Source organism: Apiospora kogelbergensis, assembly GCF_038363985.1.
Source record: "Apiospora kogelbergensis strain CBS 113332 chromosome Unknown utg000007l_segment0_segment0, whole genome shotgun sequence".
Taxonomy (NCBI): domain Eukaryota; kingdom Fungi; phylum Ascomycota; class Sordariomycetes; order Amphisphaeriales; family Apiosporaceae; genus Apiospora; species Apiospora kogelbergensis.
This window is the reverse complement of record NW_027117424.1, coordinates 3,464,306-3,491,644: the sequence shown is the minus strand read 5'-3', so window position 1 is coordinate 3,491,644 and position 27,339 is coordinate 3,464,306. Positions and strand designations below refer to the sequence as shown.

Here is a 27,339-nt window from a genome sequence, read left to right as displayed (position 1 = left end):
AGCCTAGGTGGATCTAGTTCCACTATACTAACGGGAATCCTCCCTATCGGAATCGTTGTTTCTATCACTGGAAATCACAACATGAAGCGAGCTGTACGCTGCCCTGAGAATAGTCGCCGCCTACCCGGATGTAAGGATCCAGGGAGCATCACCTAACTTAGCACGGCGAGATGGACGTGGCCACCGTAGCGTCGTTAGGGGATGACCCCGTTAGCCACGGCCGAGTCGTAGCACCAGCGCCAGTCGTCGGTGCCCGAGTCCCAGAGCCAGTTGCACTTCCAGGACCAGAAGACCCAGCCGCCGTCGCGCCGGCCGGCGCCCACCCGGGCTGCGCCTGCAGGTCCGTGTGCACCCCCAGCGACCACTCGCCCACGATAGTGTCGCGGCTCGTGCCGTGGTCGTCCCGGCACGCCGCGTCCAGGTACTGCTGCTTGGACGCGCTGCGGAAGCTGTCGTCCCACTTGTAGTACTTGTGGTCGTCGATTCCCAGGAACGTGCGGTCGCCCGGGAGGTTCGACGCGGGGTCGCCGGAGCCCCAGGAGGCGCCCTGGTGTTCGCCGTGTTAGTGAATTTGGCGGAGCTTGTGGCTGGCTGGCCGCTGCAGGGGGAGCTATGCATGTGAATGGGGGTAGACAGACACCCCAGCAGCAGCTGGGTATTGGTACGTACCATGAAGATTATGTGCAGAAGATTCTGAGATGATGTTCCCAGCTGGGCTTCGCGAGCCCGGATACGTCGCCAAGCCTCGGGGTAGAAGTTCCAAACCATATTACCCGCCTGATCAGCGTTCTCCCCGCTCCTGACAGGTTCATTGAGGACCTGCAACGCATAAACGTTGCGGTATTCGTTCTTGGTATGAATACGTTCCGCCATCCATTCGAGAAACTTGTACGTTCTTTCAAAGTTATTCTGTGTGTAGAAGGCGGGGTTGTGGGTTTGCTGTTTTTGTAAGTCAGCCCCAGAATTCCATTATGCCACATGGACGATACTTACAAGACCAGTGAAGGCTTGGTTATAGCTCTGCGAGCCGGGTGCGCCGTGAAGATCGATGATGATCTGGAGGCCCAGGTCGCTGGCCCACCCGACGATGCGATCGAGGTACGACAGGCCGCCGCGGGGATAGAACTCGCCCGCCTGGACCAGATCCTCCCGGATCCAGAACCCGACGGGGATCCGGATCGTGTTCAGCTTGTAGTCGTGGATTCGTTGGATGTCGGCCTGCGTGATCCAGGTCTCCCAGTGCTTCTTCCATGCCTTGTTGGCTTGGGCCTGACCAAGCTTCTGGACGCAGGACCACTCGTCGGCAAGCATGTTGTTGTTATTGTCAACGCAGCCCATGCCTCGCCATTCGTCTTTGGCCATCCACGGCTCGATGATGAACTGGGAGCCCAGGTTGACCCCGCGGATGGGAACATTGCCGGGCTTCCACCGCGCCTCAACTGTGGCGTCTTTGGTAGGGGGTATGATGGCCCCGCTGGCCAAGGCTGCTAAGAGCAGGGATGGTATTGCAGCTAACATCATGATACCTTTGAATATCCGGCTTGGCTAAGAGTAATTATATTGAAAGCTCTCTGTTCGCGCAGGGCTGATGTTGTTGCTGCTTTATTGCCTTGGGATCTGGATCTCTACTAGTTCTCGGATGGGATATGTGATATTTATAAATGCGTTGATCACGATAATTGTTTGGGCGAATACTACTCTTTAGCCCACATCAGGTGCCATCGGGCGAGGGGCGTCACTAAAGTGAGTAAGCTGACACATCGGTACTACATCTGTAGGTAACGGAACCAACTGGCTGGGCATTGTATTCCTCTCTGGAAATTGAACAGAAACTGAAGAGATGAGCACGCCAAGAACACTCGCAAAGGAGATTTTCAGCTTTCTATGCAAGTTGCTGACTGATATGGACTTATCCGATCGAGGGTCGTACAATTGCAGGCCCTCAATGGTTCGGGGTTTAAGCGGCTTACTGAGCGGGCTTACCACCTGTCTTACAGGTGTTTTCGATAGTCTGGCTCTCGGCGTTTTCTCTGCAGAGCTGGCTCTGGTTGTTTCGCTTTGTCCAATCCAGCCTGATTGTGATATGGTGTGGACGGAAATTTCGAGAGGATAAAGCCACACATATTTAAGCCATCAAAGCACGCTTTACACCTCAACGATTACTTAGCTTCGGTAATCTTCTCTATATTAACGTGAGACATGGGACTTGTTACCGGAACTTCTTTCCCCTTCAGTGTATACTCACCATTGAGCCATTGATATGAAATGCGACTGGCTTTTCAGTTTCCAATATAGTCTCCATATTGACTCCTTATCCAAGCTAGATGGATCGACTCGCTGCACTCTGATCGCCAAAGCGAGGTGCTCCGCAATAATGAAGCGCCCGAATGGCGCTGTGCAGCGCCACGAGTTCTAGAGGACCCGGGCGACGTCTCTCCCTCCGCCCACTCCGGGGTTTGATCGATGTACTAGCCCCGGGCGCCAACATATCGTGATAAGTCTGCAAGCAGGCAATCCGCCACCAGCCCCGCAAGACTTCCCCCTCCTATCGTTACACAGAATTTGGAGTGAATGTGCCGATCGATTCCACTACCTTCCACACCCGGCTACATCACTCTGCATAAAGGATTGAGTGATTAATATCCAATGGTGGCGGTCGACCTACGCCACTCGTATGATTCCTCCAGTAAATGTTGCAGGCTCTCGACGTGGTGATTACGCGAGATACGTAGATACAAGGGGCAAGATAGCGATTGTTTTCGGGGCAAATAATGAATACAAGGAGAAAAAGATCTGTTGGAGAACTAGAAAAAGAAGCGAAACCATTGAGGTTTTAAATGAAGCATAAGGGGAAAAAAGGCACCTCAGAATTTTCTTTTCCTGCAACTCACATATAGTATTTGAGCAGGCGGCTGAAAGCCTGCTTCTATGAGGATCTACTTAAATTTGAGTACGATGCAAGCCACTCGCCATGGACCAGGATGTCGAGGGGAAGATATCCTTGCAGCCCGGGTCACTCCTCAGCGCCCCAGCCTTACCAATGTTGCAAATGCCTTCCCTCTCTCATCGCAACAGATTTCCCGACAAGTATCTGCCCGCAAAGCGCTTCTGCACGAGAACATGGATGGCCTTTCGGCAGGTGCCAGCGTAATCGCAGTTGTCGGGCTTGCTGGTCAAATTTTGACTGGCATCAAAACTATCACCGACTTCTGGGGGGCGATGCAGGACGCGCCCCAGGACATTGGTGACACTGTCCGGGAGTTGCAGCTACTGGGTGCGGTGCTGGAAAGGATGACACAGACAGCTTCGAACCTGCGACAGGTCGACCCCTTGCTGAGGACGGCTTTGGACAGCTGCAAGTACAAGGTTGATCGGTTCGTCGAGTTCAGCCTGCAAGTTGGGTGTACTCCCAATTCGTCGTTGCCATCATCTCGATCGGCCCGCGGGGGTGATCGTCGCTCTTCTGTTGTCAAAACATGGAAGACATTCAAGGCCGCGTTTCAAGCAGAGAAGCTGAACAAGTTTCGCCTTTCTCTGGGGGAGACGAAATTGACATTGGCACTTGTTCGCCAGGACCTAGCCGAGTAAGTGAAAGACTATTTGTGATCATTCCCTACTCAGAATGACAGTAACTAAAATTGATTCTAGACGGTTGCAATACAAGTTTCAAGAACAGGTCCTTCATGTGCTGGCGAATGGGCTCTCGAATCTGTCTACTGATTCACAGACCGTCACGGTGACGACGACAGTAGGCAATTCGGCAAACGCCGATCGGCATACAGCCGAGATTCATGACGAAGTTCACCAAGTCACCAGAACAATGTCGAACCCGATATTTCAGGCAGGCTATGAGGCCGGACTAGAAGAGGCGCTTAGCAAACTGACCTCATATATCAAGAACCAGGATCATAACCAAGCATTGTCTTTATCACCGGCAAGTGCCCTGCATCCTACAGTTGAGGTGGTAAGTCGAACGGTGGATGACGAAGAAAAGAATGTCGATGGGGGTTTGAAGACGAAGAGCGTCGTTGAAGACACACACATGTCTGTTACACGCACGATGATCGGAAGTTTTCAATTACACTCACGCAAAGTGCGACTCGTATCCCCCGACTGGAAGGAGACGCCCGAATATGAATATCAAACATCACTACGCTATCATCCACCTTCTTGGATGTTGAGATGGCATATAACTAGCTCTGGACTGGACATGACTGCCTCTACATCCATACAGGGATGGAAGAATACGTTGCGGACATTTCGGGCAGTGCCAGATAGCGTGGCGATCTTCGAGTTCTGCAGGAGCGGAAACTTGCCGGCGGTGCGAACAATGCTTACCTCGGGCCAAGCGTCCGCACTGGATACGAATTCCATTGGCTGGACACCTCTACACGTGAGATACAGCAGCTTTTCTCTGCATACGACGAGAGTGACTTCTAATAATTGTGATAGTTTGCCTCTTATGCGTGCGATGATGAGATCAGCCGCTTGCTTATCGATGCCGGAGCCGACGTCAACGCGCTGACTTATGATTTTCCGCTAGGGAACTACGAAATATGGTAAGTATTGTCATTTAACATTGAATAGTACTGATACTATTCGATGATTATAAGACGATACTGAATGATGATAGCTCTCCACTCGTGGCCGCCAGTACATTCACTAAAGGAGATGCAGTAAACCCCAAGTGTCGAATAGATCTACTCCGACTGTTGATGAAGGATACCGATTTAGATTTTTCATACGATAGCAGTCAAGCCTGGAAGCTAATTTTGGTGATCCTCGAGCGTTCACGGCCTTCTTCCGGGTTCGGAAGCAACTGGGAGGTAGCCATCTGGCTTTTCGATTTATTCCAGGAAGATATAAGCGAGTTTTGCCCCTTGGAGACCTTGTACTGGATGCTGCTCTTTTGCGTCGAAGATGCGAATCTTTGCTCCCGAATCTTGGATATGCGACCGGAGGCGGTCAATCTCACCTTGTCTCCTGGTGGCTTCACAGTCATCCACGCCAAGATTGCTGAGAACTTCCCAACTATAGTACTGGGCTCATTCCAGATCCTGACTAGAAGAGGCGCAAACCTCCATTGTGTAGGCACCACAAGCGGCTACGGCGCTGACACGTTGGGGAGGCCTATTCGCGATACGCCCACATCAATGGCAATGCGGCGGTCTGTTTTCTTCGATCGCTGGCGTGAATTCCTTCGGGACTCCAGTCTTGATCTTGTTGCTTTTACAGAGAAGGAGATACAATCCGGTCCCTTACGCGATCGCGGCTGGACGGCGGAAACGCTCTTGAAACTGTTCAATGCCGTATTTGAGCCACGGCAAATGCCAGATACTTTGTGCCATATTTGCAGTCGAGAGGTGTACCTTCTATATGCCTGCGACGAAACCTGGTGGGAGGATTTGAAGTCTTCTATCGTTGGGAACCGGATAGACGGGCACAGTAGTGACGGTCGAGAAGAAGAAAGAGATAGCGACGAAGATGTTTTCTATAGCTATACGCCGTCACTGCGAAGCACCCGTACGGGATCTCCGGACTCATTCGACTCTGCATCTCAGCTATACTGTTGGAAGTGTGATATGATGAGGGAGGTGAGAGACGAGAGCAGAACAACAGGATCGGCAAAATACTCATCGAGAATTCCCTGAGCTGGTATTGAAACCACTCAAGCAGTATGGTATGGGGAAGGGGGCACTCTCTGGCCTAAGAGCCTCAGCCCTGCAAGAACGCGGCCATCAAATGGGAAAGGTCACCAAAAGGAGCATAATCCCGCGTTTAGTTCGCCTTTCTGAGAAAATAGTCGAGGCAATACTCATGTTGCATTTAATAACGTTCTCAAAAAAACCAGTTCACATGAATTTAGACTTTTATGAACATCTTATATACTGTGGATATTGAATATATACAATTGTAAAAATGGATAAAACCATGGGCATTAAAGCCTTTTGAATGGCCACTAAACAACTAGTAGATGACAGGCCACCCGTTGTCGTAGCGGATGAGGTTGAGACCGATTTGGGCCGTGCCGGCGTTGTTGTAGTAGTGGTAGGCCAGCACGTCGGCATCATTGTCGGTGAAGACGGCGTTGTGGCCGGGCCCGTGGATGGAGCCGTGGCTCGACATCATCTGGGTGCCGCCGCCCTGCATCATGTTGACGCCGGCCTTGTCGACGAAGGGCCCGGTGGGGCTGGTGGAGCGGCCGACCATGATGCGGTAGGTGCTCTTGGCGCCCTGGCAGCACTTGTCGAACGAGACCCAGAGGTAGTAGAAGTTGTCGTGGCGGAAGATGAAGGGGGCCTCGACGGCGCCGCCGTTCTGGGGCCGCGCCGCCAGCGCGAGCAGCGGGTTGTTGCCGCCCGCCTTCTTGCCCGTGGCCGGGTCGATGGCGATCATCTTGATGCCCGACCAGAACGACCCGAACGACAGCCACCAGCGGCCCTGGGCGTCTACGAGCAGGTTGGGGTCGATGGCGTTGAAGTCACTGTTGGCGTTGGACTCGACGACGACGCCGCGGTCGGTCCAGGAGCCCGACGCGCCCGTGGGGCTGGTGGCGAGGAAGATGGCCGACTTGGTGGTGCCGAAGCTCGAGGCCGAGTAGTACATGTAGTACTGGTTGTTGTGGAAGGACAGGTCGGGCGCCCAGAGGTTGCGGTCGCCCTTGGTGTAGGGCGTGGTCCAGGGCGCGCCGTTGGGGAAGGCGGCCCCCGCATCGCGCCAGTTGGTGCGGTCGGTCGACGTCTTGAGCCCGACGTTGTCGGCCGTGAAGGCGGCCAGGTAGGTGCCGTCGGGCTTCTTGACCACGGTCGGGTCGTGCCAGAAGGTGTCGCCGTTCACCGGGCCGGGGCCGACGTTCTGGCGGCTCTCCAGCAGGGGAGGGTAGGCGGCGGCGGCGCCAGCGAGCACGCTCCAGACGACGGAGCGCAGGAAGAACATGATGGTGGTGGTGGTGGCGGTGGTGTGGTAAAACGAATGTATGCGATTGCGGTGATCGTCAAGAAAAGAAGCCCACGATGATGACGATCACGGCCATGTTCTTATAGAAGATGCCTGTCGTGGGCTCGTTGTAACCCAAGGCTGGCAGTATGGTCCGTGAAGGTTTCGGCATTATCGACAATCTCGGGGATTTAGCTGCAAGGGGCTTGGTGCTTTGCCGGGGAAAAGCGCAATCCACCAATGGCGACGGTTCGCACTAGCCTCCGTCCACCCATTCTCACCCATTCTCGAAAACCATGGGTCGCTTTCGGCGGGAAGGCTCCGTATGGCTTGTATCAGGACAACACGAGAGGGACTCCCTTCATATTGTCCACCACGTGAGCGCACTTGGTCGCCCGATCTGGTAGGTGCAATTGGCATTTCTCCTTGGTATACTCAGGAAAAGGCATGATCAGCCTGTGCAATGCACAATGCGTCTGCACTGCTGGCTGATGGGACCTCCAAGCCTCAAAAGGCAATCTTGCGCGAGGTGCGAGGGATTCGGCCCCTGTAGCGATCCCGATCCCTCCAACGGCCCTTGGAACGGCACCACTGCCCTGGTCGTTTCAGACGAGCAGCCCCCCACTGTGATCCGCACGTGGGAGCCGCGCTATGGGCAGCCGTTGGTCAGATCCGATGCCGACAACCCAAGAGCCTGGTCGTGCTGTTATCAAATGGCATGGCACTCGGCTGTGACGGTGCGATTCGAAACACCATGATAAAGGAGCCAACATTGTTCGGAGCGCACTTGTCAAAATTCAATCGGGAATATCATTTCGGGGCGGACCGCTGGTGGATCTGGCCCCTTGCCCCTGTCTTGCTTTTCAGCATGCTAGGCATTGGTCGGTCCTCACTCTTCGATATCTGCGTCTTCTTGGCAGTTTTTGTAACCAGTACCAGATATTCTTGTGCTTAGGTAGGACGACTGATCAATATCGCGTCAAGGTATCGATAATAACCGGCGCTACACGTCGCCAAGACCTGCACGAAGCCTCGGCTCTTGTTGAACAAGCAACACCGATCTATGACACAGTCGCAGAGACCGTCACCTACATACAATAGGCCAGATAATACTCTTCACCTAAAGCTGCTGGTCAATAGGTTTGAGATTAGACGTTAGCACAGCTCGATGAAACCATTGGGTATCATGGCTTCTTATACGCAAGCGCACATTCTAGGAATTAGATATTTTATAACCTTTCGATTCTCTTGAGTTACCAGTTTAATATCGAACCGTGAGAAACAAGGAGTAAAAGAAGCAAGATTAACAGCTTAATACGTCGCTACAGGCTGGTAAGTAACGTTAGCTTAAATCACGGCGTGGTTTAGGATTATGAAGATGACAGCCCATCCAGAAATTGAGCGTAGGTTATAGGATATCTTGCTCATTACTGATGTTACTCTCTCGCGCGCTGCATCAGAATATAACAGTGACTACGAGGTTAAAGGCAACTGCGAGCAGCTTAGACAAGGCGGGCTTGCTTCATAGCAGACATGGCTGCGTCTGTTAGGCTGACAGTTCGACATCGAACCGAAAGTACAGAACGTACAAAGAATGATAGCCACGTCACGAAAGAGATACATCAGTAGATCGTAGCTATAGCCGCAATAAATAAGATAGATTGCTCTCGCGTTTTCTCTATAGTTGACATCAAGATACAAATCGGTAGTTCAGTAGCCTAGACGTATATATAGCATAGTTCAAAAACCAAATAGTCCGTCGTCGGCAACTTCATTACTCTCAATGCACCAGTTCCCTCTAAAAGATTCAAGCGTTTTGAGTATACCAAAACCATCAGTTACATGAGCTCAGCATTGATTAGTATTGCTTGACTACCAAACAGTTCTAAAATCAGTTGTGTATGATCTCAAGAAGCACCTAGCGGGATTGCTCCTGTTGATAGACAGTTTCTATTGCGTCCCCAACCAGTTTTACAAACCGATCCTGCTCCATGATGTATCTCGTCATCCACCAGATGTCGGCCGCTTCCTTCTTCTTGCACGTCTTGTACCACGCATCATTCGCGTCGCGATTCTGGCATATCCAGAACGAGCGATCCCCGCCCGTGACTTTGGGATCTGAGCACCCCAGCGACCACGCCGTGGCATCGGTTGTATGGACGTAGCACCGCGACGGATCGTACGCCGCGCCCTTGCCATCGTCGGGGAGAACCTCGACCGCCGCCACTTCTGCGCTTGCACCGTTACCGAACTGCTGTCCCTCCTCGGGCGACACGGGGTGGTGGTAGCAGTTCCCCACGATCTTGCTGGCGCCAGCGACGAAGTACGCATGGCCTGTCATCTTGGCGACGTTGCGAAAGCCCCAGTGGCATAGCCGGTCCGGCTGGATCTCTACCAAAGCGCCCCGCCCCTCCTCCATGAACATGGTGTGCGTCAGCCCCGCGCCGTGCATGCCCACGAGAATATCGGTGTCGCGCGCGCGCGCGCGACCTGGTCGCGGAACGGCATGCCCTCGAAATCGATGAGGCGGATATCTGCCTTGGTGCCGAACTGGGCCCGGACTGCGGCCGCGAGGTACGTGTCCAGACCCATGAGCTGGCGCGAGCCCTTGCGCACGATGAAGTTGACCCGGAGGCGGCGCGGTGGGGTGGAAGGCTGCTTGCGCGTGCGCGGGATGCCGTAGAAGTCGAAGATGCGCTGCACGAAGACGCGCAACATGGTGTTGTCGGCGCAGTCTATGGGCTTCCAGTCGCTCCACAGGGAGTTGGCCGATCCGGCAAAGGGCACGATGACGTTGCCGATGGATGGTATTATAGAATCTGTCGAGGCATCGAAGCTCTTGCTCGCAACCCACTCGCTCAGCCGCTTGGGCTTGGACCCCGAAAACATCTGGAAGAGGTCGAAGTAATTCCCGTCCGGAAGGTCGTCGAGTATAATGATTTCGGTTTTTGGTTTCCCCTCGGGATAGGATAGTACAGCAGTCGAAGTGTTTTGCTGCGGTGTAATTCGTAGCACGTCAAAGGTGGTCATCAGAGCCATGATCTCATTGATACAATGCCAGATATTACCGTCCACTTCTCGTTTTAACAATACAACCAAGTTGTCATTTTGCGAAACGCTACGCCTCGCAGTCTCTTTCGCACTTCCGGGATGTACCGTTTTCCTCAAATCCAACCACTCATTTAGAATGAATTTTGGTCCTGTAAGATACCCGTACGAGGTAATATCTCTGTACGGGATTGCACATGCTGTTTCGCCTTGCTGCGAGGGGTCCCGGAGCTTGCAGCCGGCGGTAAACTTCTTTTGGTTGATATCGAAGGACACCCCGTCGCGTAATAAACAAAACGAGTCTTTCGATCCCTGGATGGCTGACGCCGGGTTGGCGGTATGGAAGCATGTGAGATCCGACACCGAGTCCTCTGAACAATAACTAGCCCTGCACCGACTGAATTTCTCCAGGAACTCGGTGCCGAACCTTTCGCGGCAGAAGTCCGACAAGGGCTCCGAGAGATTCAGTAACCTGGCGGCACTGTACTCGGCCGGGAGTGCAAGAGAGGATGCCGTCGTCCGGTCATCGCCATTCTTGGAAAATTTCCCGAGCTCGGATGAAGCGAATGACGTAGGCAGCCAATCGGACTCTGTATCTGATCCTCGTCTACCCAGAGATTTGAGGCTGAGCAAAAGGAGTAGGGCAGTACCAGCGACGCCAAGAATATGTCGTCTCTTCAAGTTCATGGTAGGCAATTGAGTGTCCAGCCAATGTCAGAATCAGATTCACGGGCATTAATGGCATCTAACAACACGCAGATGCAACTGCACCGGCAATTGAAGGCTGAAGCATACGAGGCGGCTGCAGGGGTTATGCCAGGGGTCGTGTCAGGGGTGGCATATAAAGTTCGTGACTAGGACGGTGTGATGATCGACGTTTTCTCTCGCCGCTACAGTAATTTGCCGATCCTTGGGTATTCCCTGACACGCGCGCTTATCGGTCTCATGCGTTCGAGTCAGTCCGACATGATTGTGGGCGAAGACAATATCGTTCGTTTCTAGAAGCCCCCCTGCAGAGAATAGAAGGAATCAGGGGACACCCCTTTTGCGAATTCAAGACGATGTACCGGGCTTGGTTGGTGCTGCACGAATCAGACTCTACACTACGCTTTGATCAAAGTCTACATGCATGTGCACCCTTAATTGATACTCCAAATTGATCAATGTCATCGCATTCCTCCAAGTCGAAGTAACTTTCTCGATGGGATGTTTAACAATATGAAAAAGGTTCACGGCATCGGCCCGTTCGCGATCCCGCTACTGTGCGGTTTTGCACTTGGCTCACTCGCCACTTTGATCATCTCGTTCCATCCAGCATTGAGTTTCACGTCGTCACCGGTCCATAACGCTCAACAGTGCCTGTCTCCTTTGGGGGAACCTATACGACAAGGAGGAGTACGGGGGACGGCCATCCCTCCCATCGTCCATTTTGTGCAGCTCAAACAAGACCAGACATCGCAGCTCCACTTTTCCTTCGAAGCGTTTCTGGCCCTCTACGCCGCCTCTTTATACGTCCAGCCCACCACCATCTACATCCACCACGACTTCAGCGACGACGAGGTCGCCAACGCCACGCAGCACGGCTCCTCGTGGACCAAGAAGGTGCTCGCCGCGTTCCCCGCGCTGCGTCTGAGCCGCGTGACGGCGCCCACCGAGGCCAACGGCCACGCCATCCTCCGCGTCGAGCACCGCTCCGACTTCGTTCGCTTGGAGCAGCTGCGGCGCCACGGCGGCGTCTACCTGGACTGGGACGTGGTGACGCTGCGGCCGCTGGCGCCGCTGCTGGGGGCCGGCTTCCAGGCCGTCGTGGGCCGCCAGTTCGACGCCTTCATCAACAACGGCATCCTGCTAGCCACGCCGCAGTCCGCCGTGCTGCGCATCTTCGACCGCGAGGCCCGCCGCGTCTTCGACGGCGGCTGGATCACCCACAGCGTGACACTTCTCACGCGCGTCGCGGGGCGCTCGCCGCTGCGCCTGGCGAGGTGCTCATCATGGACCACAAGGCTTTTGCGCCCTTCTCGTGGGAGCAGGAGAGCGTCAACCAGCTACTGGGCCGCCACGTGGGCGATCCTGTTCCGGAGCTGCCCGCTAACAGGACAGTGACCGACCGGGGCAATGGGACGGTTGGCCCCGACGAGCTCTGGGAGGCTCAGACGGCGGTGAAGCGGAAGGAGTGGGTGTACAATTTCAGTGACACCATCTTTCTGCATAAGATTTTCAACTCGGTGGATAATCCCACCGGCTACCATGGTGTGAACGTGCCGTACATCTTGGATAGGGACAGCAATTACGCCCTAGCGACTTGGCCCATTGTCAAGGAGGGTATTAAGCAGGGATTGATAGACGCACAAGATGAAACATTCTGAGCACCGCATTATCTTACTAAACTACACACCGATATAATAATATTCTATAGAAATCCTCCTGGGCTTGGGTTTCACTAGCGTAAGCGGCGGGGCCGGGTTCTGCACAGGATTCTAGTCAGTCGATGGGAATGTACGGGGTTCGTACTTTTAAGATCCCGGCCATTCACGGTGGATCAGTCGGAATCTGCCTGGCCTATCCCACAATAGAGAATTTCCCCATTGTTTCGTTTAGCGATGATGCTGTTGTGGATAATAGTGTAAGTATGGTAACGTCGGGGTAATTTGATGGCAAGCAAGCATGATTATGTCGCTCGTTCAGGGCCATGCTATTAGTACTGGTACTTCTTTCCTCGCCCCTAAGTCATATCACTCTGTTTCTCAAGCCGCATCTTAGCCTTTGACCAATAAACATTAGCCTTTGCTATCACTGCATCTCCAATGCATCAGCAAAACGCGCACCAGACGTCTCTTTGGACGGGCCACCCAAAGGTCACCCTGCTCCGGCAGGTGCTTAACCTGATTGGATGCTTGTGCATCTTTCCGCTCTACCGTGCTGCCGGTACCCATACTAGCCATCCGGCTACGGTCGATCTGCTGATCAGCATACTCTTCGCCGAGTACTGCCGTTTCACCAATGAGGGTCGTCGGATAGCCCTCATCGAGCGCGAGGAGAACAGCTCCAAGGAGCGCCAAGAGCTTCTTCTCGATGCAGGGGACCAAGAGGCCACCATAGGACTTGCCACGCCTGAGGCTACCGGCCCCAACTGCGATGCCATTGCTATGATCGTGGGCTGGCGTGAAGACCCAGGCCTGTGGCGACGGTGCTTGGAGAGTTACAAGTCTGCAAGTGGCTGGGCATTCATGATTGTCGGAATTGACGGTGACGAGCCGGACGACAAGGAGATGATTGATGTTTTTCAACAGGTACGGATGCCCTAGTCGAATGGAAGAAGGGGGCCTACACTGACACACCTGATATATAGGCCTACCCGGACCAGTCCTGCATCCTGCACATTGACGAGCCTCTAGGAGAGGTCGCCACAGCTGTATATGAGAGAGAGAATTCGCCGAACGGAAGAAGTGGGGTCACGTCCAGCTCGACGAGGACGACATCAGAGAAATTGCCATGAGCAGATGCATGGACATTGCGCGCCAGCACCTCGAAAAACATCTCCAGGAAGGCGGCTCTCTCAAGCACCTACTCGTGCACCAGCGGCACCTGCACAAGAAGGGCATTATGTTCACGAGCCTGGTCTTCGCCATGGTGGTGGCTGAGCACCTGGGTGTTCGCTTCGTCTGGACGTCCGATTCGGACTCACTGGTGCGAACCGACTCGGTCGAGGGCACCATTGCCACCATGGCGGCCGACCCGGGCGCCGGCGGCGCCAGCTCCGGCATGGTGATACACAACGCTGACGAAAGCCTGGTGGCGAAGCTGTCGGCTTCCGTGTACTGGTGCGACCAGTATCTCACGCATGCTCTGCCGGCGTCGGTGGGCGTGAGCGACTGCCAGAGCGGGCCGAGCGCGGCGTTCCGTCTTTCTGCCATTCGACCCATCCTGGTGTCTTGGTATAACCAGAAGGTCCTTGGCAAGCGAATGGTGAGCGTTTCCCCTCACCAGAAAATAACAATGCTCCTGGAGTTGATACTGACGGAATGAGGAACAGATTGTAAACGAAGATCGGCATTTGACTACATTGCTACTGAGTCGAGGTTGGCGGATCATCTACGCCGGCGATATCATGACTGAAACAGAGAATCCTACCACGTTGGTGAGGTGGGTCCAGCAGCAGGTACGTCTACTGTGAAGCTCGCATACCGCTTATTATGTTAGTTGTCCATTGATACTGACATCCATCACAGGTTCGGTGGGCGAGGGCTCAGCACATAGAAACGCTACTTCCCCTCAAAGTCTACATGGTGTCGCACCCTTTCCTGTTCTTCTCCGCCCTGCGACGGGAGCTGACGCTCCTGACCATCTTCGCGCAGTGCTTCGCGTACCTGTTGCTGGACCGGCAGCTGCTCTCGTTCAACATGGGCGACTTCGGGCTGCACATCCTGGGCAAGGCGCTGTACAGCGCGCTGCGCAGCCCGGAGGGGTCATGCTCGTCGCGGTCGGCGGTCGCGGCGCTGCTGTGGATGATCCCGGGTATGCTCTTCTACAACGTGCCGCAGCCCGCGGTGCACGCCTGGGGCCTGCTCACGCTCACGGCCGACACGTGGGGTACCACCATGCGCTCCGGCGCCGAGCTGGCCAAGCGCGACGGCCTCGCCAAGCGCTGGTACGAGTCCGGCTTCCTCGTCGCTTGGACCGGCGTCGTGGGCGCGCTCCTGGCCAAGTGGGCGTCGGTCCGTCTGCACCTGGCGCCGGAGCAGAAAGCATTGGCCATGATGGCCACGGCGGCTTTGGGGCTTACCTAATGTGGAGGACTGTCATTGGCTACCGGAAATAGATCTACAATAGCTTTAATTAGTATATAAATCCAGTCGCGTCCTGACTCTTGTACCGAGTGCCTGTATGTAGTGAAAACGAAATATTGCCCTGATTCGGCTTTAGTATGGCTCCATACTTGGTTTCGTCGTAGTCATGGCGTGGTTCGACTATAGGGGTTTTAGAGTTTTCAGAAAGTTTGTTCCCGAAACCTTATGATATTGCGATCCCAGTCTGATGGATACTGACAACTGGTGATAGTCGGGCTTGGCAACCAGACAGGGATATCCTCGAGCCTCTTCTTCTACCATCCTTGCTTACCGGCATAGTCCGTATGAAATGAGACGGTCACAAAAGAAAAAGAAAAAGCAGACTGGAGTAATAGTTAGTAGACGAGAGCCAAATGTATTGCGGCAAAGCTCTTGCAGAACCGCTATACTCAAATACTTTACCCGTTTGAGTGAGAACCTGGGTCTTGACATTGACCATCTTTTATTACATCATGACATTCAGCATCCGTCGGAATAATCGCATAGTGCCTCCCATCATCTGCCTCTTCACGATTTGTCTCCTTTGGTGGTTTATTGAACCTACAGGCAGGCACCAGCTACCAAAATATGGCCTCAACGTGCAGAGCCCTGAAGTAGCGCCGGTAGCGGCCAAGACTCGGCCGGAAACACTTCCGGGCAGTCACGGATCCGAACCATCGGGAAACGTGACGCAGGATGATGTCCTGCTCATACTGAAGACGGGCGCCACAGTGATGTGGAGGAGGCTTCCAATCCACCTCGCCACCACGTTCGCGCCAGAGCGCATCCACCCGCAAAACACCGTCATCTACGCCGACGTCGACGCCCAGCTGGGCCGGCACCGCGTCATCGACGTGCTGGCGGACCTGCCCAAGGCGGCGGGGGCCTCGCCCTCGTTCGCCGCGTACCGCGAGGCCCGCGACTGGCACGCCGCCAACTACTACCTGGAGCAGGCGGGCCTCCCTGGCGACGTGGCGACGACCGAGGGCCCGCCCGGCGGCTGGCGCCTCGACAAGTACAAGTTCCTGCCGCTCATCCAGCGCGCCGGCCGCGACTGGCCAAACGCCAAGTGGTACCTCTACACCGAGGACGACACCTACCTCTTCCTGCCCAACGTGCTGCGGTACCTGTCCACCCACGACCACCGCGCGCCGCACTGGCTCGGTGGCCTGGGCGAGATGCTCGGCGTCACCTTCGCGCACGGGGGTCGGGATTCGCGCTCTCGCGCGGGGCTTGGGAGCAGTCGTTTGGCCGCGACGGGGGCAAGGAGGACCTGGTCGCCAAGTACCACCAGTTCGTCGAGGACTCGTCTTTCGGTGACTACGCCCTTGGCAAGGTGCTCAACGACTTCGGCGTTCACCTCGGTGATCCCGTCACCAATGACCGGACTGAGGGCGGGGCTTGGGGCTTTAACGGACTGCCTCATTGGAAGATCGAGTTCTCGGCTGAGAACTGGTGCAAGCCGGTGCTTTCGTGGCATCATGCGCACAGCCGCGATATCGCTATGTATTATGAGCTGGAGAAATCATGGAATTTCGAGGTATGATACCCATCCCCCAAGCCTATCTATGTCCTTTGTCCCATCTTGACAGTATTTGCTGACACTTTGCAAGAAAACCATGACATATGGCGATTTCTACAAGCTTGCCATAGCACCCTCCCTCAGCAGAAGAAAGGAGTGGTGGGACAACATGTCCAACCGCTATCATCTTACGCCTCAATCTGTTTTGACGGTGGTGAGACCAAAAGATGCGGCGGACAGCTCGTCTTGGAGCCAGTCGTGGAAGTCGGACAAGAACTGTGAGGCGGCTTGCACAAGCTGGAGCTCTTGTGTGCAGTGGTACTATTACCAGTACGAATGCAAGTTGGACGATCGCATCTTCATGGGTTATGGATACCCTGAGACTATGAGGTATCGTAAGGAGAAGCTGGAATCCATCAGCGGGTGGTTGCCGGACAGGGTTAGTGCTCGGACTTGTAAATGATCTAGCGTACTAAATTTGTCTGGAATGTGACAGAAGGTCAGAACGGTGAGAATTTAATATTTTCATCAGTCCAACATTGCTTTCATGTCGTGCTGTCAAAATAAGCTTAGCTGATATAGGGTTCGCAAAGCTAAACCTATACTTATATATTCAGCCATCATCCTATCTAGCGATGGCACGCGGGCCGAACCTAAATCGGAATACTCCAACTTAGAGAACTTTCAGATACTTTCTTTCATTACTTCTTTAAAACGATGGCCCCATAAGCGTTCAGAGTGATCATGTGGGCAGCCGCGTCCACCTTACTATTATTTCCGATCACAACTGACCAACCTTGATATTCCTCGGAAGGGACCTCCAGCTTAGCCTCGGAGAGGTTCAGAAAGACCACCATATGTTCCTGGGCTTTTCCGTGGCCCTTCCGTTCGTAACCAATACCAAACTCTCCAGTCCGCGTTACAGGCAACATCTCAAACTCACCGTACACCAATGTCTCCATGTACTCCTTTCGAATAGCCAGCATGGATTTGTAGTACGCATAAACCGAGTCCTTGTCGTCCAGCTGTGCCGCGACATTCCAGTCGAAGTGGTCTTTGTTGACCGTCATCCACGGGCGAGCATCTGAAGAGGTGAACCCGGCGTTTGCTTCCGCCGACCACTGCATGGGCAGCCGACCGTGATCCCGGGCCTTCAGCTGCATCTCTCTGAGGACATCTCCCATGCTGCTGTCGTCACCGCCCCTCGCCTCCAGGACCGAGCGGTAGTGGTTACGTCCTTCTACGTCAATGTAGGCGTCAATACCATACTCCGGCCCGAGGTTGGCCATGCCGATCTCCTCGCCGGCCAGGAGGAACGGCGTGCCACCGAGGGACAACAGGTACGTCGCCAGCAGCTTGGCGGAGTTGGCGCGGTGCTCGGGCCGGTCTGACGCGTAGCGGCTGACGGAGCGCCCGCTGTCGTGGTTCTCGAGGTAGACGCTGTTCCAGCCGTCGAAGCGGGGCATGGCGGTCTGCCACTTGTCCGTGATGTCCCGCATCGTCGAGGGGTGGAAGTCGCGGCGGGCGTACTTGCCGGCGGCGCCGAAGTCCATGTCCACGATGTCGCCGGTGAAGACCATGTCGAGCTCGCGGCGGTCCCGCGCCACGAAGGCGCGCACCGAGTCCGCGTCCTTGGTGAAGCCCAGCTCGCCCACCGTCATGACGTCGTAGTGGTCGAACACCTCGCGCCGCATCTCCTGCAGGTAGACGTGCATGTTGGGCTGCGAGGCGAACCAGGCGTCGCCTGGCTGGTACCGCTCCTGCGGGTCCACGATAGCGGCGTCGGGTAGGTCCGGGTGTTTGCTCATCAGGTTCATCGAGTCGATCCGGAACCCGTCGACGCCGCGGTCGAGCCAGAACCGCATGTCTTCGTGCGTCGCTTTCCTCATGCCTGCATTGTCCCAGTTGAGATCTGGCTGCTCTGAGAGAAACAAGGCGAGATCTAAGTTCAGCATGATCAGCATGTCTTTGCCCCACGTTCGAAGTAGCAACTAAATAGGGGGCACTTACAGTATTGCTGTCTGATCTTGCACCAATGCCATGCACTTCCCCCAAAGATGGACCGCCAGTTGTTTGGCTCCTGTGCATTTCCATCGGGTCCAATCTTCGCATCTCGCCAGATATACCAGTCACTCTTGGGGTTCGTCTTGGATTGCCTTGATTCCTGGAACCACGCATGCTGGTCGCTGGTATGATTCACCACCAGATCCAACAGCAGCTTTATATCCCGGTGGTGCATCTCTTTGATCAACTGCTCCGCATCTTCCAGACTACCATATGGGGCATGTATGGATCGGTAGTCCGACACGTCATAGCCCATGTCCTTCTGGGGTGACTTGAAGATGGGAGACAGCCAGATGGCGGTAGCACCGAGACCTTTGATGTAGTCCAGCTTGGATATGATGCCATTGAGATCGCCTAAACCGTCGCCATTGCTGTCAAGAAAACTGGCCGGGTAGATCTGGTAGACGACTGCTTCTTTCCACCATTTCCTCTCGGCCGACGATGAAGATGTCATTGTGCAATAGTGGTTTGATGGAGGTCCTTGCACAGACGCTCACCCAGGGAAGTTTCAACAACACCAGCTCTTATTACCGAACCATAGAAACTCGTCAGTTCACCTTTACATGTCTCGTTATGCCCCGCGTCCTAGTCATCCACACTAGTCTCGGCGAAATACTCTATAGGAAATACGCCGAGGATACGCCGCAACGGTCTAGTTTCTCGTCTAGCGCTTCTCCAGCTAAGAACTCTTCCCCATGGGGAGTCTCCGCTGAGTTATCCGCACAATGTAATGCAGGACAACGGACTGGGGAAGGATGCAGAGATACATTAAACCCTGTGGATCTGCTCCTTATTGAGGTCGAAGATTTAGCATCAGTATCGAATCCTCACGCTGATCTCTACCTCTCTTCCTCACAAGGGCTGCTGAGCTTTTGTTACTACTCGTGAGACATCATGGTTGCAAACAGCACTAGTCATCCTCCCATGGATGATTCCCTCTCCGTCCACGCCTTGGAGAAGAGTAGCACCGGTGTGCAATGTCTCGAACCGTCTGCTGCCACATCAGAAGATCCCAAGATGGAAGCGTCGGCGAAGAAACTTGATCTTTCCGTCAAGGAGCAGTACCACAAGCTATGGGCTAGCATGAAGAGCCAAAGACGCTTCTGTTGGTGGGCGCTTTATGTAATGATTTTGACGTTTGCCTGGGGTAAGTACAACGTTCACGACCTTCGTCCTCCTCTCCATAAGCTGACATCTCGCACATAGGCTACGACCAGGGTCTATCCGGCACCGCCATCGCGTTCCCCGAGTTCCGTAAGGCGTACGGCAACTACTACACACAAGGCGACCAGTGGGTGATCCCGGCGCTCTGGCAGTCCCTCTGGAACGCGGCGAGCACCATCGGCCAAGTGTTCGGCGGGTTCTTGGCCGGTCAGTTCGTAGACACCTTCGGCCGTAAGTTCCTGCTGTACGCTGCCGTTATCATCTCGCTGGGGTCCTCGTTCGCCCTCGTCTTCGCCCCCGAGCCTTCCCGTCCTGTTCGTATCGAAGTTGCTCCTCGGCTTCTCCGTCGGCCTGTCCACCGTCGTGCCCCCGCTCTACGTGACCGAGACAGCGCCGGCGGATCTGCGTAGCACCGCTAGCTCGCTCACCAATGTTGTGATTGTCTTGGGTTTCTTCATCTCCTCGCTCACGGGATACGGCGCCTCCAAAATCCACGGAGTTTGGTCTTTCAAACTCGCATTCGTCATGACGTTTCTCGTTCCGGGCTTGTATCTGATCGGCCTCCCTTTCCTCCCCGAGAGCCCGGTCTGGTACATGAAGAAGGGCAGGAGGCGGATGCCAAGAAGTCCATTCTGCGCCTGTACGGCCAGGACGCCGACGTCGACAGGATGATCGAGACCATCAAGGAGGAGCTCCGGACTCTGGAGGGCGACGCTTCGGCGGGGAGCCAAACCTCGTGGAAGGCCATTTTCTCCAAAGAGAACCGTTCTCGAACCCTTGTTGCTGTCCTCGGGCTACAGGTTCAGAACTTCAGTGGTGGATATTTCGCTAATACGTAAGAGATCCCCGTGTCGTGACAGACCAAAACGCCTGTGGTATGCTAGAGTACTGACTGAAAGCGATGAAGATACCAAACCTACTACTTTGAGTTGATTGGTCAAACCAACGCGTTTGGCCTTACTGCGATCTCGTCATCACTCCAACTTGTTGCCAATTGCGTTGCAGTCGTTCTGTCCGACGTCATCCCTCGCAGAAAAGGCCTCGTCGGCGGCGGCACGCTGTATGAGACTCCCTCCCCTTCTCTTCAGTGAAGAGTGTTCGAACTAATGTTGCTTGGATGCCTGCAGGCTTCTCTTTTGGAGTGTCATTATCGGCGGAACATCGCTAGCGCCCCAATCCAATGCAGCGGCCAATACTGCGCTTCTCGTCTTCATGATCACTTGGAGCATGTTGTACACGGGCAGTCTTGGCTGCTTTGGCTGGGCCGTCGCCCAAGAAACGGCCGCGCAATCGACGCGCCCGAAAACCATTGCCTTTGCCCTCATCTGGCAACAACTTACTGGTGAGTAACGATGTCCCAAATAAGCAATTCCCCTTCTGTGTGGCCTAGGCTGAAAAGCGATTGTTCGATTTAGCCTTGATGTTGTCTTCGGTCTTCCCGTTCTTCATCAACCCGGACGAGCTCAATTGGGGCGGCAAAATCATGTTCCTCTTCGTCGGTGCGGAAGTGTTCATCCTGCTCGGCCTCTACTTCACGCAGCCCGAGACCAAGAACCGCACATACGCCGAGTTGGAATTGCTATACGCCAACAAGATCCCAGCTCGCAAGTTCAAAGACTGTGTCATTGTAGATGGACAGGTCGTGGTAAAAGAGTCAAATTCGTTTTTGGGGAGGCTGTGGGTTTAATTAGGCACTTGAAGTCTAGTGCACTCCATCTTCTAGGCCACTCTCCCTAGATGGTGATAACACCGAAATTAATATCCTCTGCGACAACAAGCAGGATCTTCTACATACTAAAGAGTAGTTCTATAATAAATGCAGACAAGCATCGCATCACTCTAGCCACCAAAATGCAGAGTAAGTGTTTGTGTTCTAGTGCAGTGGCTTCAGATTCACCGCGAATTTTAGCGAGTGACTGACGCACGGTATGGGGGGGATCATGTTAGATTTAGTGGTCGCGTGGTCCTGTCTTGGCACGGATTCAGCTCGCTAGTGACCCCACAACTTTTTTTGTATGTCAATCTGAGTGGTTCTCAGCAAAAGCAGCGTAGTCACCATCAGTGCTAATGTTTACAACCCATTTCTCTCCCAGCAATATATTCTCTAGTCATGGCCACGATCGCCATCATACCATGTTCGCCGTAATGGAGAACACGCCAGGAGGCGAGTATCGCACGACGTCCCTATCCCAGAAACAGGGTGCCTGCGACCAGTGCCGGCTCCGTAAAGTCAAGGTGTGCTATCAAATGCCCAGCACGCCTAAAACTTCAAAAGAAGTGCACCCAATTAATGGGGGTTTCAGAATGCTGTTAACTAATCAATCTATACAAGTGCGATGCGAAAAGCCCATGCATAGTATGTGTGGGAAAGGGCTTTTCATGCACGTATGACAGGATTAGGAGGAAGCGCGGGCCAGCAGGAAAGAGGATTGCCGAAATAAGGCAGCATCAGGATGCGACGCCGCCTTCGGTGACCCTAGACGGGTCTCCTGATGCCTCAAATACGTCCCTGAGTGGCCAAGGCGATCACATTGCCGAGTCGGCTTTAGCAATTACGCCAGGCTCGGTCCAGGAGACGTCCCTGCTGGGAAGCCTGGGAACATCTGGTGTCGACTACGTGCCACTGGACACTTCCAATGCTTGGGATACGGCGTTTGAAACTCCTGGGGGTCTATGGAGCCCTTCAGTTCTAGAGTCGCTTTCTTCATATGACTTCGAGGCCATTCAGATCCCAAGCTTTCCGATTGATTCACCAACAGCCGGCGACGCATTGGTGCCGTTCGCGGAATTGCCCGAATGGTCGGAAGAGCCCACGACCCAGGACGGCTGGCCCCCAATCATCAGCGAAGAGAGCTTGCTGCCTTGGATCGATGTATTCTTCAAACGACTGCACCCGACGCTCCCAATTCTCGACCGCGCGACTCTCTACCAGGACATGCTCCTGCGAAAGCACCGCAAAGACAAGCAGTACGGATCCATGCTCCTGGCCCTCTGCGCCTTCGCCATGACACAGCCGGTGCAGATCGAGGAGCACGCCTCGCTCCCTTCGAGGACGGTTCAGGCCAGGGTGATGATGGAAGAAGCAGTCAAGATGCGCAACACGGCTGATTTTGGAGAGTCCCCATGTATCCCCAGCATACTCGCAAGCTTCTTCTTGTTCGCTTGTCTGTTCGGCAGCAATCAGCATCGCGCCGCCTGGCACAAGCTGCGAGAGGCTGTAGATTTAGCTTGTTCGTTGGGGATGCAGGATCCGACAGCTTACGATAAGCTCGCAGTAGGTGACCGAGAGCAATGGATCAGGATATACCTAATGCTATCCGTGACGGAGAGGTGAGCCATACTCTCAATGTCTGAATGCAGGCAGGATGCAACGAACTACTAATGCTAAGTCACTTGATTATAGAGCATACGCACTTCAACGGCGACACCCGATTGGCTTTCGAGGCCGCCCCAGTTTGCTTGCTGAGATGATGCAAGGGGGCAGCTCAATTGGGTGCAACGGCGGTATCACTGGACTGATTTCGGAAGAGAAAGCGGATTCCATGGCATTGACTGGCCTCCTGTACCTCATGGAGTCCTTCGACGCCATTGACGAGAACATCATCGGGTGCTGGAACGGGCACTGCGCTATCAGTGACGGACAGTGCAGCACTTTTGACCGCCGGCATGCAATCAAAGCGTTTCGTGCGCTCCGGACCGCGCGGGAATCTTCTCTCTGTGGCACGCTCTCCATCGTTCTGAGCGTATCCCCTCTGTCTCTCCCAGAGCTGGGGGAAACGCAACAGGTGGATATCACCATGACGCAGCTTTGGCTTTTGAATCGCCTCTGGACTCTCTGTTCGGCGCACCGGTTTGTTCTCCAGCGGTCGGAGCACATCGAGCTATCGTCCGACTTCCCGCTCTATGTGGCCGAAGCTACACTCTTGCACTCACGAACCTGGGATATGCGCTCGATGGAAGTTCACGGGATTGGGTTGGTAAGTTGAATGCGCCCGCATCCCAAATTGTTGAAGCTGTTCTGATGCATTGCGACCAGGCCGAAAAGATATTCGACATTTCAATTGGCGCACTTGCTACCATACGTCAACTTCCCGATTCCGGGTTCTCGCTTGTCGATACAGCTTTGGATCGAACGAGAATTGATTGCTCATTATTGCCTGCCAGCACATGCGACGGGCAACTGCTAACCGTGAAGCAAATCATCCGGGGCCTCGAGCAAGTCTTACAGATATTCCGAAATGGCCAACACCCTTATGCCACCAGATTCTCAGCAGATCTCGGCGCCATCCCAAGCTTGCAATAAATCCAATCCAATCCCGGGGGAATGCTCGCTCAATCGACTCAGTTCCTGTGGTGGGGTGGGAAGCTGATGCAGTGGACAGACTGGATGGTGCGGTGGAGAACCCGACACTGCATCGCCATCATACGCTACACCCAATTTGGGTTTCTCCGAGCTAGAATCCGAATAGACGACAACCAAGACAAATAAGGGACAAGGTCAGCGGATCCAACTTGGTACGCGCGATTGGTGTAAATGAGACGTATGATCCCGCAACTGAATTGCTCGGTGTCCATCCTTAATTCCACCCATAATGGCGCGTGTCAACGATGATATGGAGTGCCCAGATGGTACGACCAGTGCTACTGGATTCTACCCCCTGACCCCGAAGAGCCTATCGCCGCCACGGCTCTTCCGTGCGTCAGAGTCGTTGGACCAAGATCAGGAGCTGGTTACTTTCACTAGATGGCGGCCATCGTTCCATCTGCAACCTGCCGAGGGGTGGATGAACGACCCTTGCGCGCCTGGATTCGATCCTGCCACGGGACTCTACCACGTCTCTTTCCAGTGGAATCCGCGAGATAACGACTGGGGAGACATAGCCTGGGGCCATGCGACCTCGTCGGATTTCGTGTCCTGGAGGATAGACCAGCAGCCGTCTTTGCTGCCGGACAAACCCTACGATCATCTTGGCGTGTTCACTGGCTGTCTTCACGCCAACGAGTCCTCTCCACTGGCATGCTTTTACACTTCGGTCAACGCCCTGCCTATTCATCACACCTTACCTTATAAACACGGCTGCGAGTCTCTGAGCATAGCCTTATCTTGCGACAATGGCGAAACCTGGGTGAAACATCCCAGCAACCCTATTCTTCCTGGTGCGCCATCCGATGTGAAAGTGACCGGGTGGCGCGACCCGTTCGTGTCGAAGTGGCCATCTCTGAGCCGTGTGCTTGAGAAGGACAGCGATACGCTGTATGGCATCGTCTCAGGGGGTATTGTGGACAAGACGCCGACCACTTTCATATACGCTATTTGCCCGTCGGACTTGACCAAATGGGAGTACCTGGGCCCCCTTGTGGATATTGGACTAAACAAGAGACCTTCCCGCTGGTCCGGAGACCTAGGAAGAAACTGGGAAGTCACCAACTTCTTGACACTCCACGATAGCTTCGATGCGAGCGTCACCCGGGATTTCCTGGTCATGGGAACTGAGGGATGCATCGAGGAGAGGGAAGAAGCCGGTCAAGAAGGGCTAGACAGCGGTGTACCCAAACGCCCGGCTCGGTGCCAGCTTTGGATGGCGGGATCGCTCCAGGCAGTGGAAGGTGGGCCCGGGTCTGTCGTGGGACGCAGGCCGCGGATGGAGTACACGTTCGGCGGGCATCTCGACCACGGCTGCTACTACGCGGCGAACTCCTTCTTCGACCCCGTCACGCGGTCGCACATCGTCTGGGGCTGGATCCCCGAGGACGACCTCGGCGACTCGCTGCGGCGGCAGCAGGGGTGGAGCGGCATGCTGGCGCTCCCGCGCCGAATCCAACTCACGACGATACTGAGAGTTGTGAGGGCGTGGAACACAAATGATCTCACATCGATCACGTCGGTGGAGGCTTCGCCGGATGGGATGGGCACATATACCCTGCGGACTCTGACTAGTATCCCGGACTCCCGGGTGGTGGGCAGACTGCGCAGTCAGCCGGGGGTCCGAGTCTGGCACCTCCCACAGGGCCCAATTACGCCCTTCCCAATCTATATCGCGGCTGATCCCATGAGATCCAACACGTGGGAGTTAAGATGCAGCATCAGAGTCTCTAGAGACTGTAAGAAAACAGGACTTCGCATTGGCCACAATGATGGTATGTTGTTTATGCTCTTATTTCAACTAATGACTCCTTACTTAACTTCTAACCTTCCTCTCTCTCCAGACTTCTCGAAAGAAACAGTCCTCTGCTTCGAACCCATGAAGGAGACCTTTACCATCGACCGGCCCACCTTTGCCGCCTCATTCGATAGCGCGTGTCATCAAATCAATGCTGCGCCGGAAACTGCCGCACATACGTTGTTCACCACCCTTGACAACGAAGCGGGGGAAACCACTGAAGCCTTGGAGATCCGGGTCTGGTGCGACCATTCGGTTCTCGAGGTGTTTGTGAATGAGCGGACTGTCATCACCACGCGCATCTATGCGGGTGACGCCACGTATGGGGCGCGCTTTTTCGCCGAGGAGGAGAAGGAGGATGGCGTTGTCCCCTGACCGAGGGTACGAGGTTAGAGTATGGGACTGTCTGGGATGGGATTGGGTTGTGATAAGTAGATGCATAGATGAGGCTTCTTGGAGACTTCGTTAGGACTATATAACAGATCACATCCCTTTTAAAGGCTGCTCCGATTTAAGGTTTTAGTACATTAGGAACTGTACCAAAATCTATCTATCTAACCTATTAAACATTTCGCTTTTGTAGAAATCGACGATTTATGATACTGGGTGGATTCAAGAAAGTCCCAATCAACGAGTCTCTCATCACATATATCCCTTCGCGAACTCTTTGATGACCATGTATCTACTTCTAGAAATCTTTACTTCCGCTAGAGAATAGGCTACTGCATATTACATTTACCCGTGGCCCAATGAAAAGTAGGGGTTCACGCCACTTGCACGTCGTCCATGAGAGGCCTACTACTTTGTTTGGGCCACGTATAGACCTTGCTGCAGGCTGGCGGACTTCTGTGATAAGGCCATCGAGTTGAATGGATGTGCCATCCAGATCAATGAATCAATACTCTTCTATAAATACCACCGATGCCTATGTCCAATTATGCAGTCTCCTATGTGAGGGCGTAATCTCTAGATTTGTAAGCATACCTCGATGAGATATGTCCAACTGGAAACACAGCGTATCAAGATGAGGGGTTTTTGCTCACCCAATCTTCCAAAGTCTCAGTATAGCGACGATCCGTGGAATTGTAAAACTCGGGTTTTTCTCTTTCTTGTCCCATATTCTTTGTTGTCGTACCTAGGGTTTTGAGGTGTTGCCCGAGTACCAATGAGAGGTGTCGTCCTTCTTGGAATTGTATGTTTCACAGATAAATAAGGATTGTTTGGCCTGGTAGGCGTATGCAATGTGCAGGTCGCTGTTAGCTTTGGAGGTTGTAGAGTTGGGTCTGATCTTGTGCTTCGCTTTCAATACGGTCATTACATTGTGCGGACTGCCATTTAATGCAGCAACATGAGAGCATCTATCTCTTTCTATTATATCGGCAGTTACCCGGCGCTTATGATGTTATTTGGCAAGACAATACCTTCGGACATCGGCCGAAGGCCCGGTGCTCCCCCTCCCCCGCCTGCATTGGGATCGGCGAGACAACCGATAGATATAGATGTGATTAGTTTTCCCCGCTACACAGTGGATGGTTGTGCGGGGGGATTTCCGAATTGAGGTCTGGACTACATAGAAGTCTCCATGAGTTGCGGGGTTGGCTGGATACTACTTAGGATC

General features: G+C 54.1%; 13 protein-coding genes across 13 annotated transcripts; 8 read left to right on the top strand and 5 right to left on the bottom strand.

The window, feature by feature from the left end:
• Positions 1-157: 157 nt before the first annotated feature.
• On the bottom strand, positions 158-1,518 carry PG998_011521 (uncharacterized protein; the record flags this gene model as incomplete). The annotated part of the gene is made up of 3 exons (XM_066878337.1): positions 158-547; positions 670-939; positions 994-1,518. The coding sequence occupies 3 exons, from the start codon at positions 1,516-1,518 to the stop codon at positions 158-160; spliced, it is 1,185 nt and encodes a 394-aa protein (XP_066727391.1).
• Positions 1,519-2,955: 1,437 nt separating this feature from the next.
• On the top strand, positions 2,956-5,651 carry PG998_011520 (uncharacterized protein; the record flags this gene model as incomplete). The annotated part of the gene is made up of 5 exons (XM_066878336.1): positions 2,956-3,584; positions 3,649-3,964; positions 4,235-4,393; positions 4,453-4,559; positions 4,634-5,651. The coding sequence occupies 5 exons, from the start codon at positions 2,956-2,958 to the stop codon at positions 5,649-5,651; spliced, it is 2,229 nt and encodes a 742-aa protein (XP_066727390.1).
• A 316-nt stretch (positions 5,652-5,967) lies between these two features.
• PG998_011519 (arabinan endo-1 5-alpha-L-arabinosidase) lies at positions 5,968-6,936 on the bottom strand (the record flags this gene model as incomplete). Its single annotated transcript, XM_066878335.1, has 1 exon — positions 5,968-6,936. The coding sequence occupies one exon, from the start codon at positions 6,934-6,936 to the stop codon at positions 5,968-5,970; it is 969 nt and encodes a 322-aa protein (XP_066727389.1).
• Positions 6,937-8,854: 1,918 nt separating this feature from the next.
• Positions 8,855-9,361, bottom strand: PG998_011518 (uncharacterized protein; the record flags this gene model as incomplete). Its single annotated transcript, XM_066878334.1, has 1 exon — positions 8,855-9,361. The coding sequence occupies one exon, from the start codon at positions 9,359-9,361 to the stop codon at positions 8,855-8,857; it is 507 nt and encodes a 168-aa protein (XP_066727388.1).
• An 8-nt stretch (positions 9,362-9,369) lies between these two features.
• On the bottom strand, positions 9,370-10,671 carry PG998_011517 (uncharacterized protein; the record flags this gene model as incomplete). Its single annotated transcript, XM_066878333.1, has 1 exon — positions 9,370-10,671. The coding sequence occupies one exon, from the start codon at positions 10,669-10,671 to the stop codon at positions 9,370-9,372; it is 1,302 nt and encodes a 433-aa protein (XP_066727387.1).
• Positions 10,672-11,202: 531 nt separating this feature from the next.
• PG998_011516 (uncharacterized protein) lies at positions 11,203-12,350 on the top strand (the record flags this gene model as incomplete). Its single annotated transcript, XM_066878332.1, has 2 exons — positions 11,203-11,934; positions 12,015-12,350. The coding sequence occupies 2 exons, from the start codon at positions 11,203-11,205 to the stop codon at positions 12,348-12,350; spliced, it is 1,068 nt and encodes a 355-aa protein (XP_066727386.1).
• Positions 12,351-12,788: 438 nt separating this feature from the next.
• On the top strand, positions 12,789-14,771 carry PG998_011515 (uncharacterized protein; the record flags this gene model as incomplete). Its single annotated transcript, XM_066878331.1, has 4 exons — positions 12,789-13,274; positions 13,447-13,950; positions 14,018-14,143; positions 14,214-14,771. 4 exons carry the CDS (start codon positions 12,789-12,791, stop codon positions 14,769-14,771), a joined length of 1,674 nt encoding a protein of 557 aa, XP_066727385.1.
• A 512-nt stretch (positions 14,772-15,283) lies between these two features.
• On the top strand, positions 15,284-16,852 carry PG998_011514 (uncharacterized protein; the record flags this gene model as incomplete). The annotated part of the gene is made up of 4 exons (XM_066878330.1): positions 15,284-15,997; positions 16,054-16,350; positions 16,403-16,771; positions 16,829-16,852. The coding sequence occupies 4 exons, from the start codon at positions 15,284-15,286 to the stop codon at positions 16,850-16,852; spliced, it is 1,404 nt and encodes a 467-aa protein (XP_066727384.1).
• Positions 16,853-17,033: 181 nt separating this feature from the next.
• On the bottom strand, positions 17,034-18,886 carry PG998_011513 ((Trans)glycosidase; the record flags this gene model as incomplete). Its single annotated transcript, XM_066878329.1, has 2 exons — positions 17,034-18,274; positions 18,343-18,886. Coding segments are annotated over 2 exons (1,785 nt in total), but the record flags the coding sequence as incomplete, so codon positions are not given.
• A 404-nt stretch (positions 18,887-19,290) lies between these two features.
• Positions 19,291-20,399, top strand: PG998_011512 (general substrate transporter; the record flags this gene model as incomplete). Its single annotated transcript, XM_066878328.1, is given in 4 exon segments — positions 19,291-19,543; positions 19,603-19,874; positions 19,888-20,145; positions 20,169-20,399. The coding sequence occupies 4 exon segments, from the start codon at positions 19,291-19,293 to the stop codon at positions 20,397-20,399; spliced, it is 1,014 nt and encodes a 337-aa protein (XP_066727382.1).
• Positions 20,400-20,772: 373 nt separating this feature from the next.
• On the top strand, positions 20,773-21,247 carry PG998_011511 (General alpha-glucoside permease; the record flags this gene model as incomplete). Its single annotated transcript, XM_066878327.1, has 2 exons — positions 20,773-20,902; positions 20,976-21,247. 2 exons carry the CDS (start codon positions 20,773-20,775, stop codon positions 21,245-21,247), a joined length of 402 nt encoding a protein of 133 aa, XP_066727381.1.
• Positions 21,248-22,495: 1,248 nt separating this feature from the next.
• On the top strand, positions 22,496-23,863 carry PG998_011510 (C6 transcription factor; the record flags this gene model as incomplete). Its single annotated transcript, XM_066878326.1, has 3 exons — positions 22,496-22,890; positions 22,964-23,537; positions 23,597-23,863. 3 exons carry the CDS (start codon positions 22,496-22,498, stop codon positions 23,861-23,863), a joined length of 1,236 nt encoding a protein of 411 aa, XP_066727380.1.
• A 289-nt stretch (positions 23,864-24,152) lies between these two features.
• PG998_011509 (Glycoside hydrolase- family 32) lies at positions 24,153-26,096 on the top strand (the record flags this gene model as incomplete). Its single annotated transcript, XM_066878325.1, has 2 exons — positions 24,153-25,698; positions 25,768-26,096. The coding sequence occupies 2 exons, from the start codon at positions 24,153-24,155 to the stop codon at positions 26,094-26,096; spliced, it is 1,875 nt and encodes a 624-aa protein (XP_066727379.1).
• Between the last annotated feature and the right edge of the window lie 1,243 nt (positions 26,097-27,339).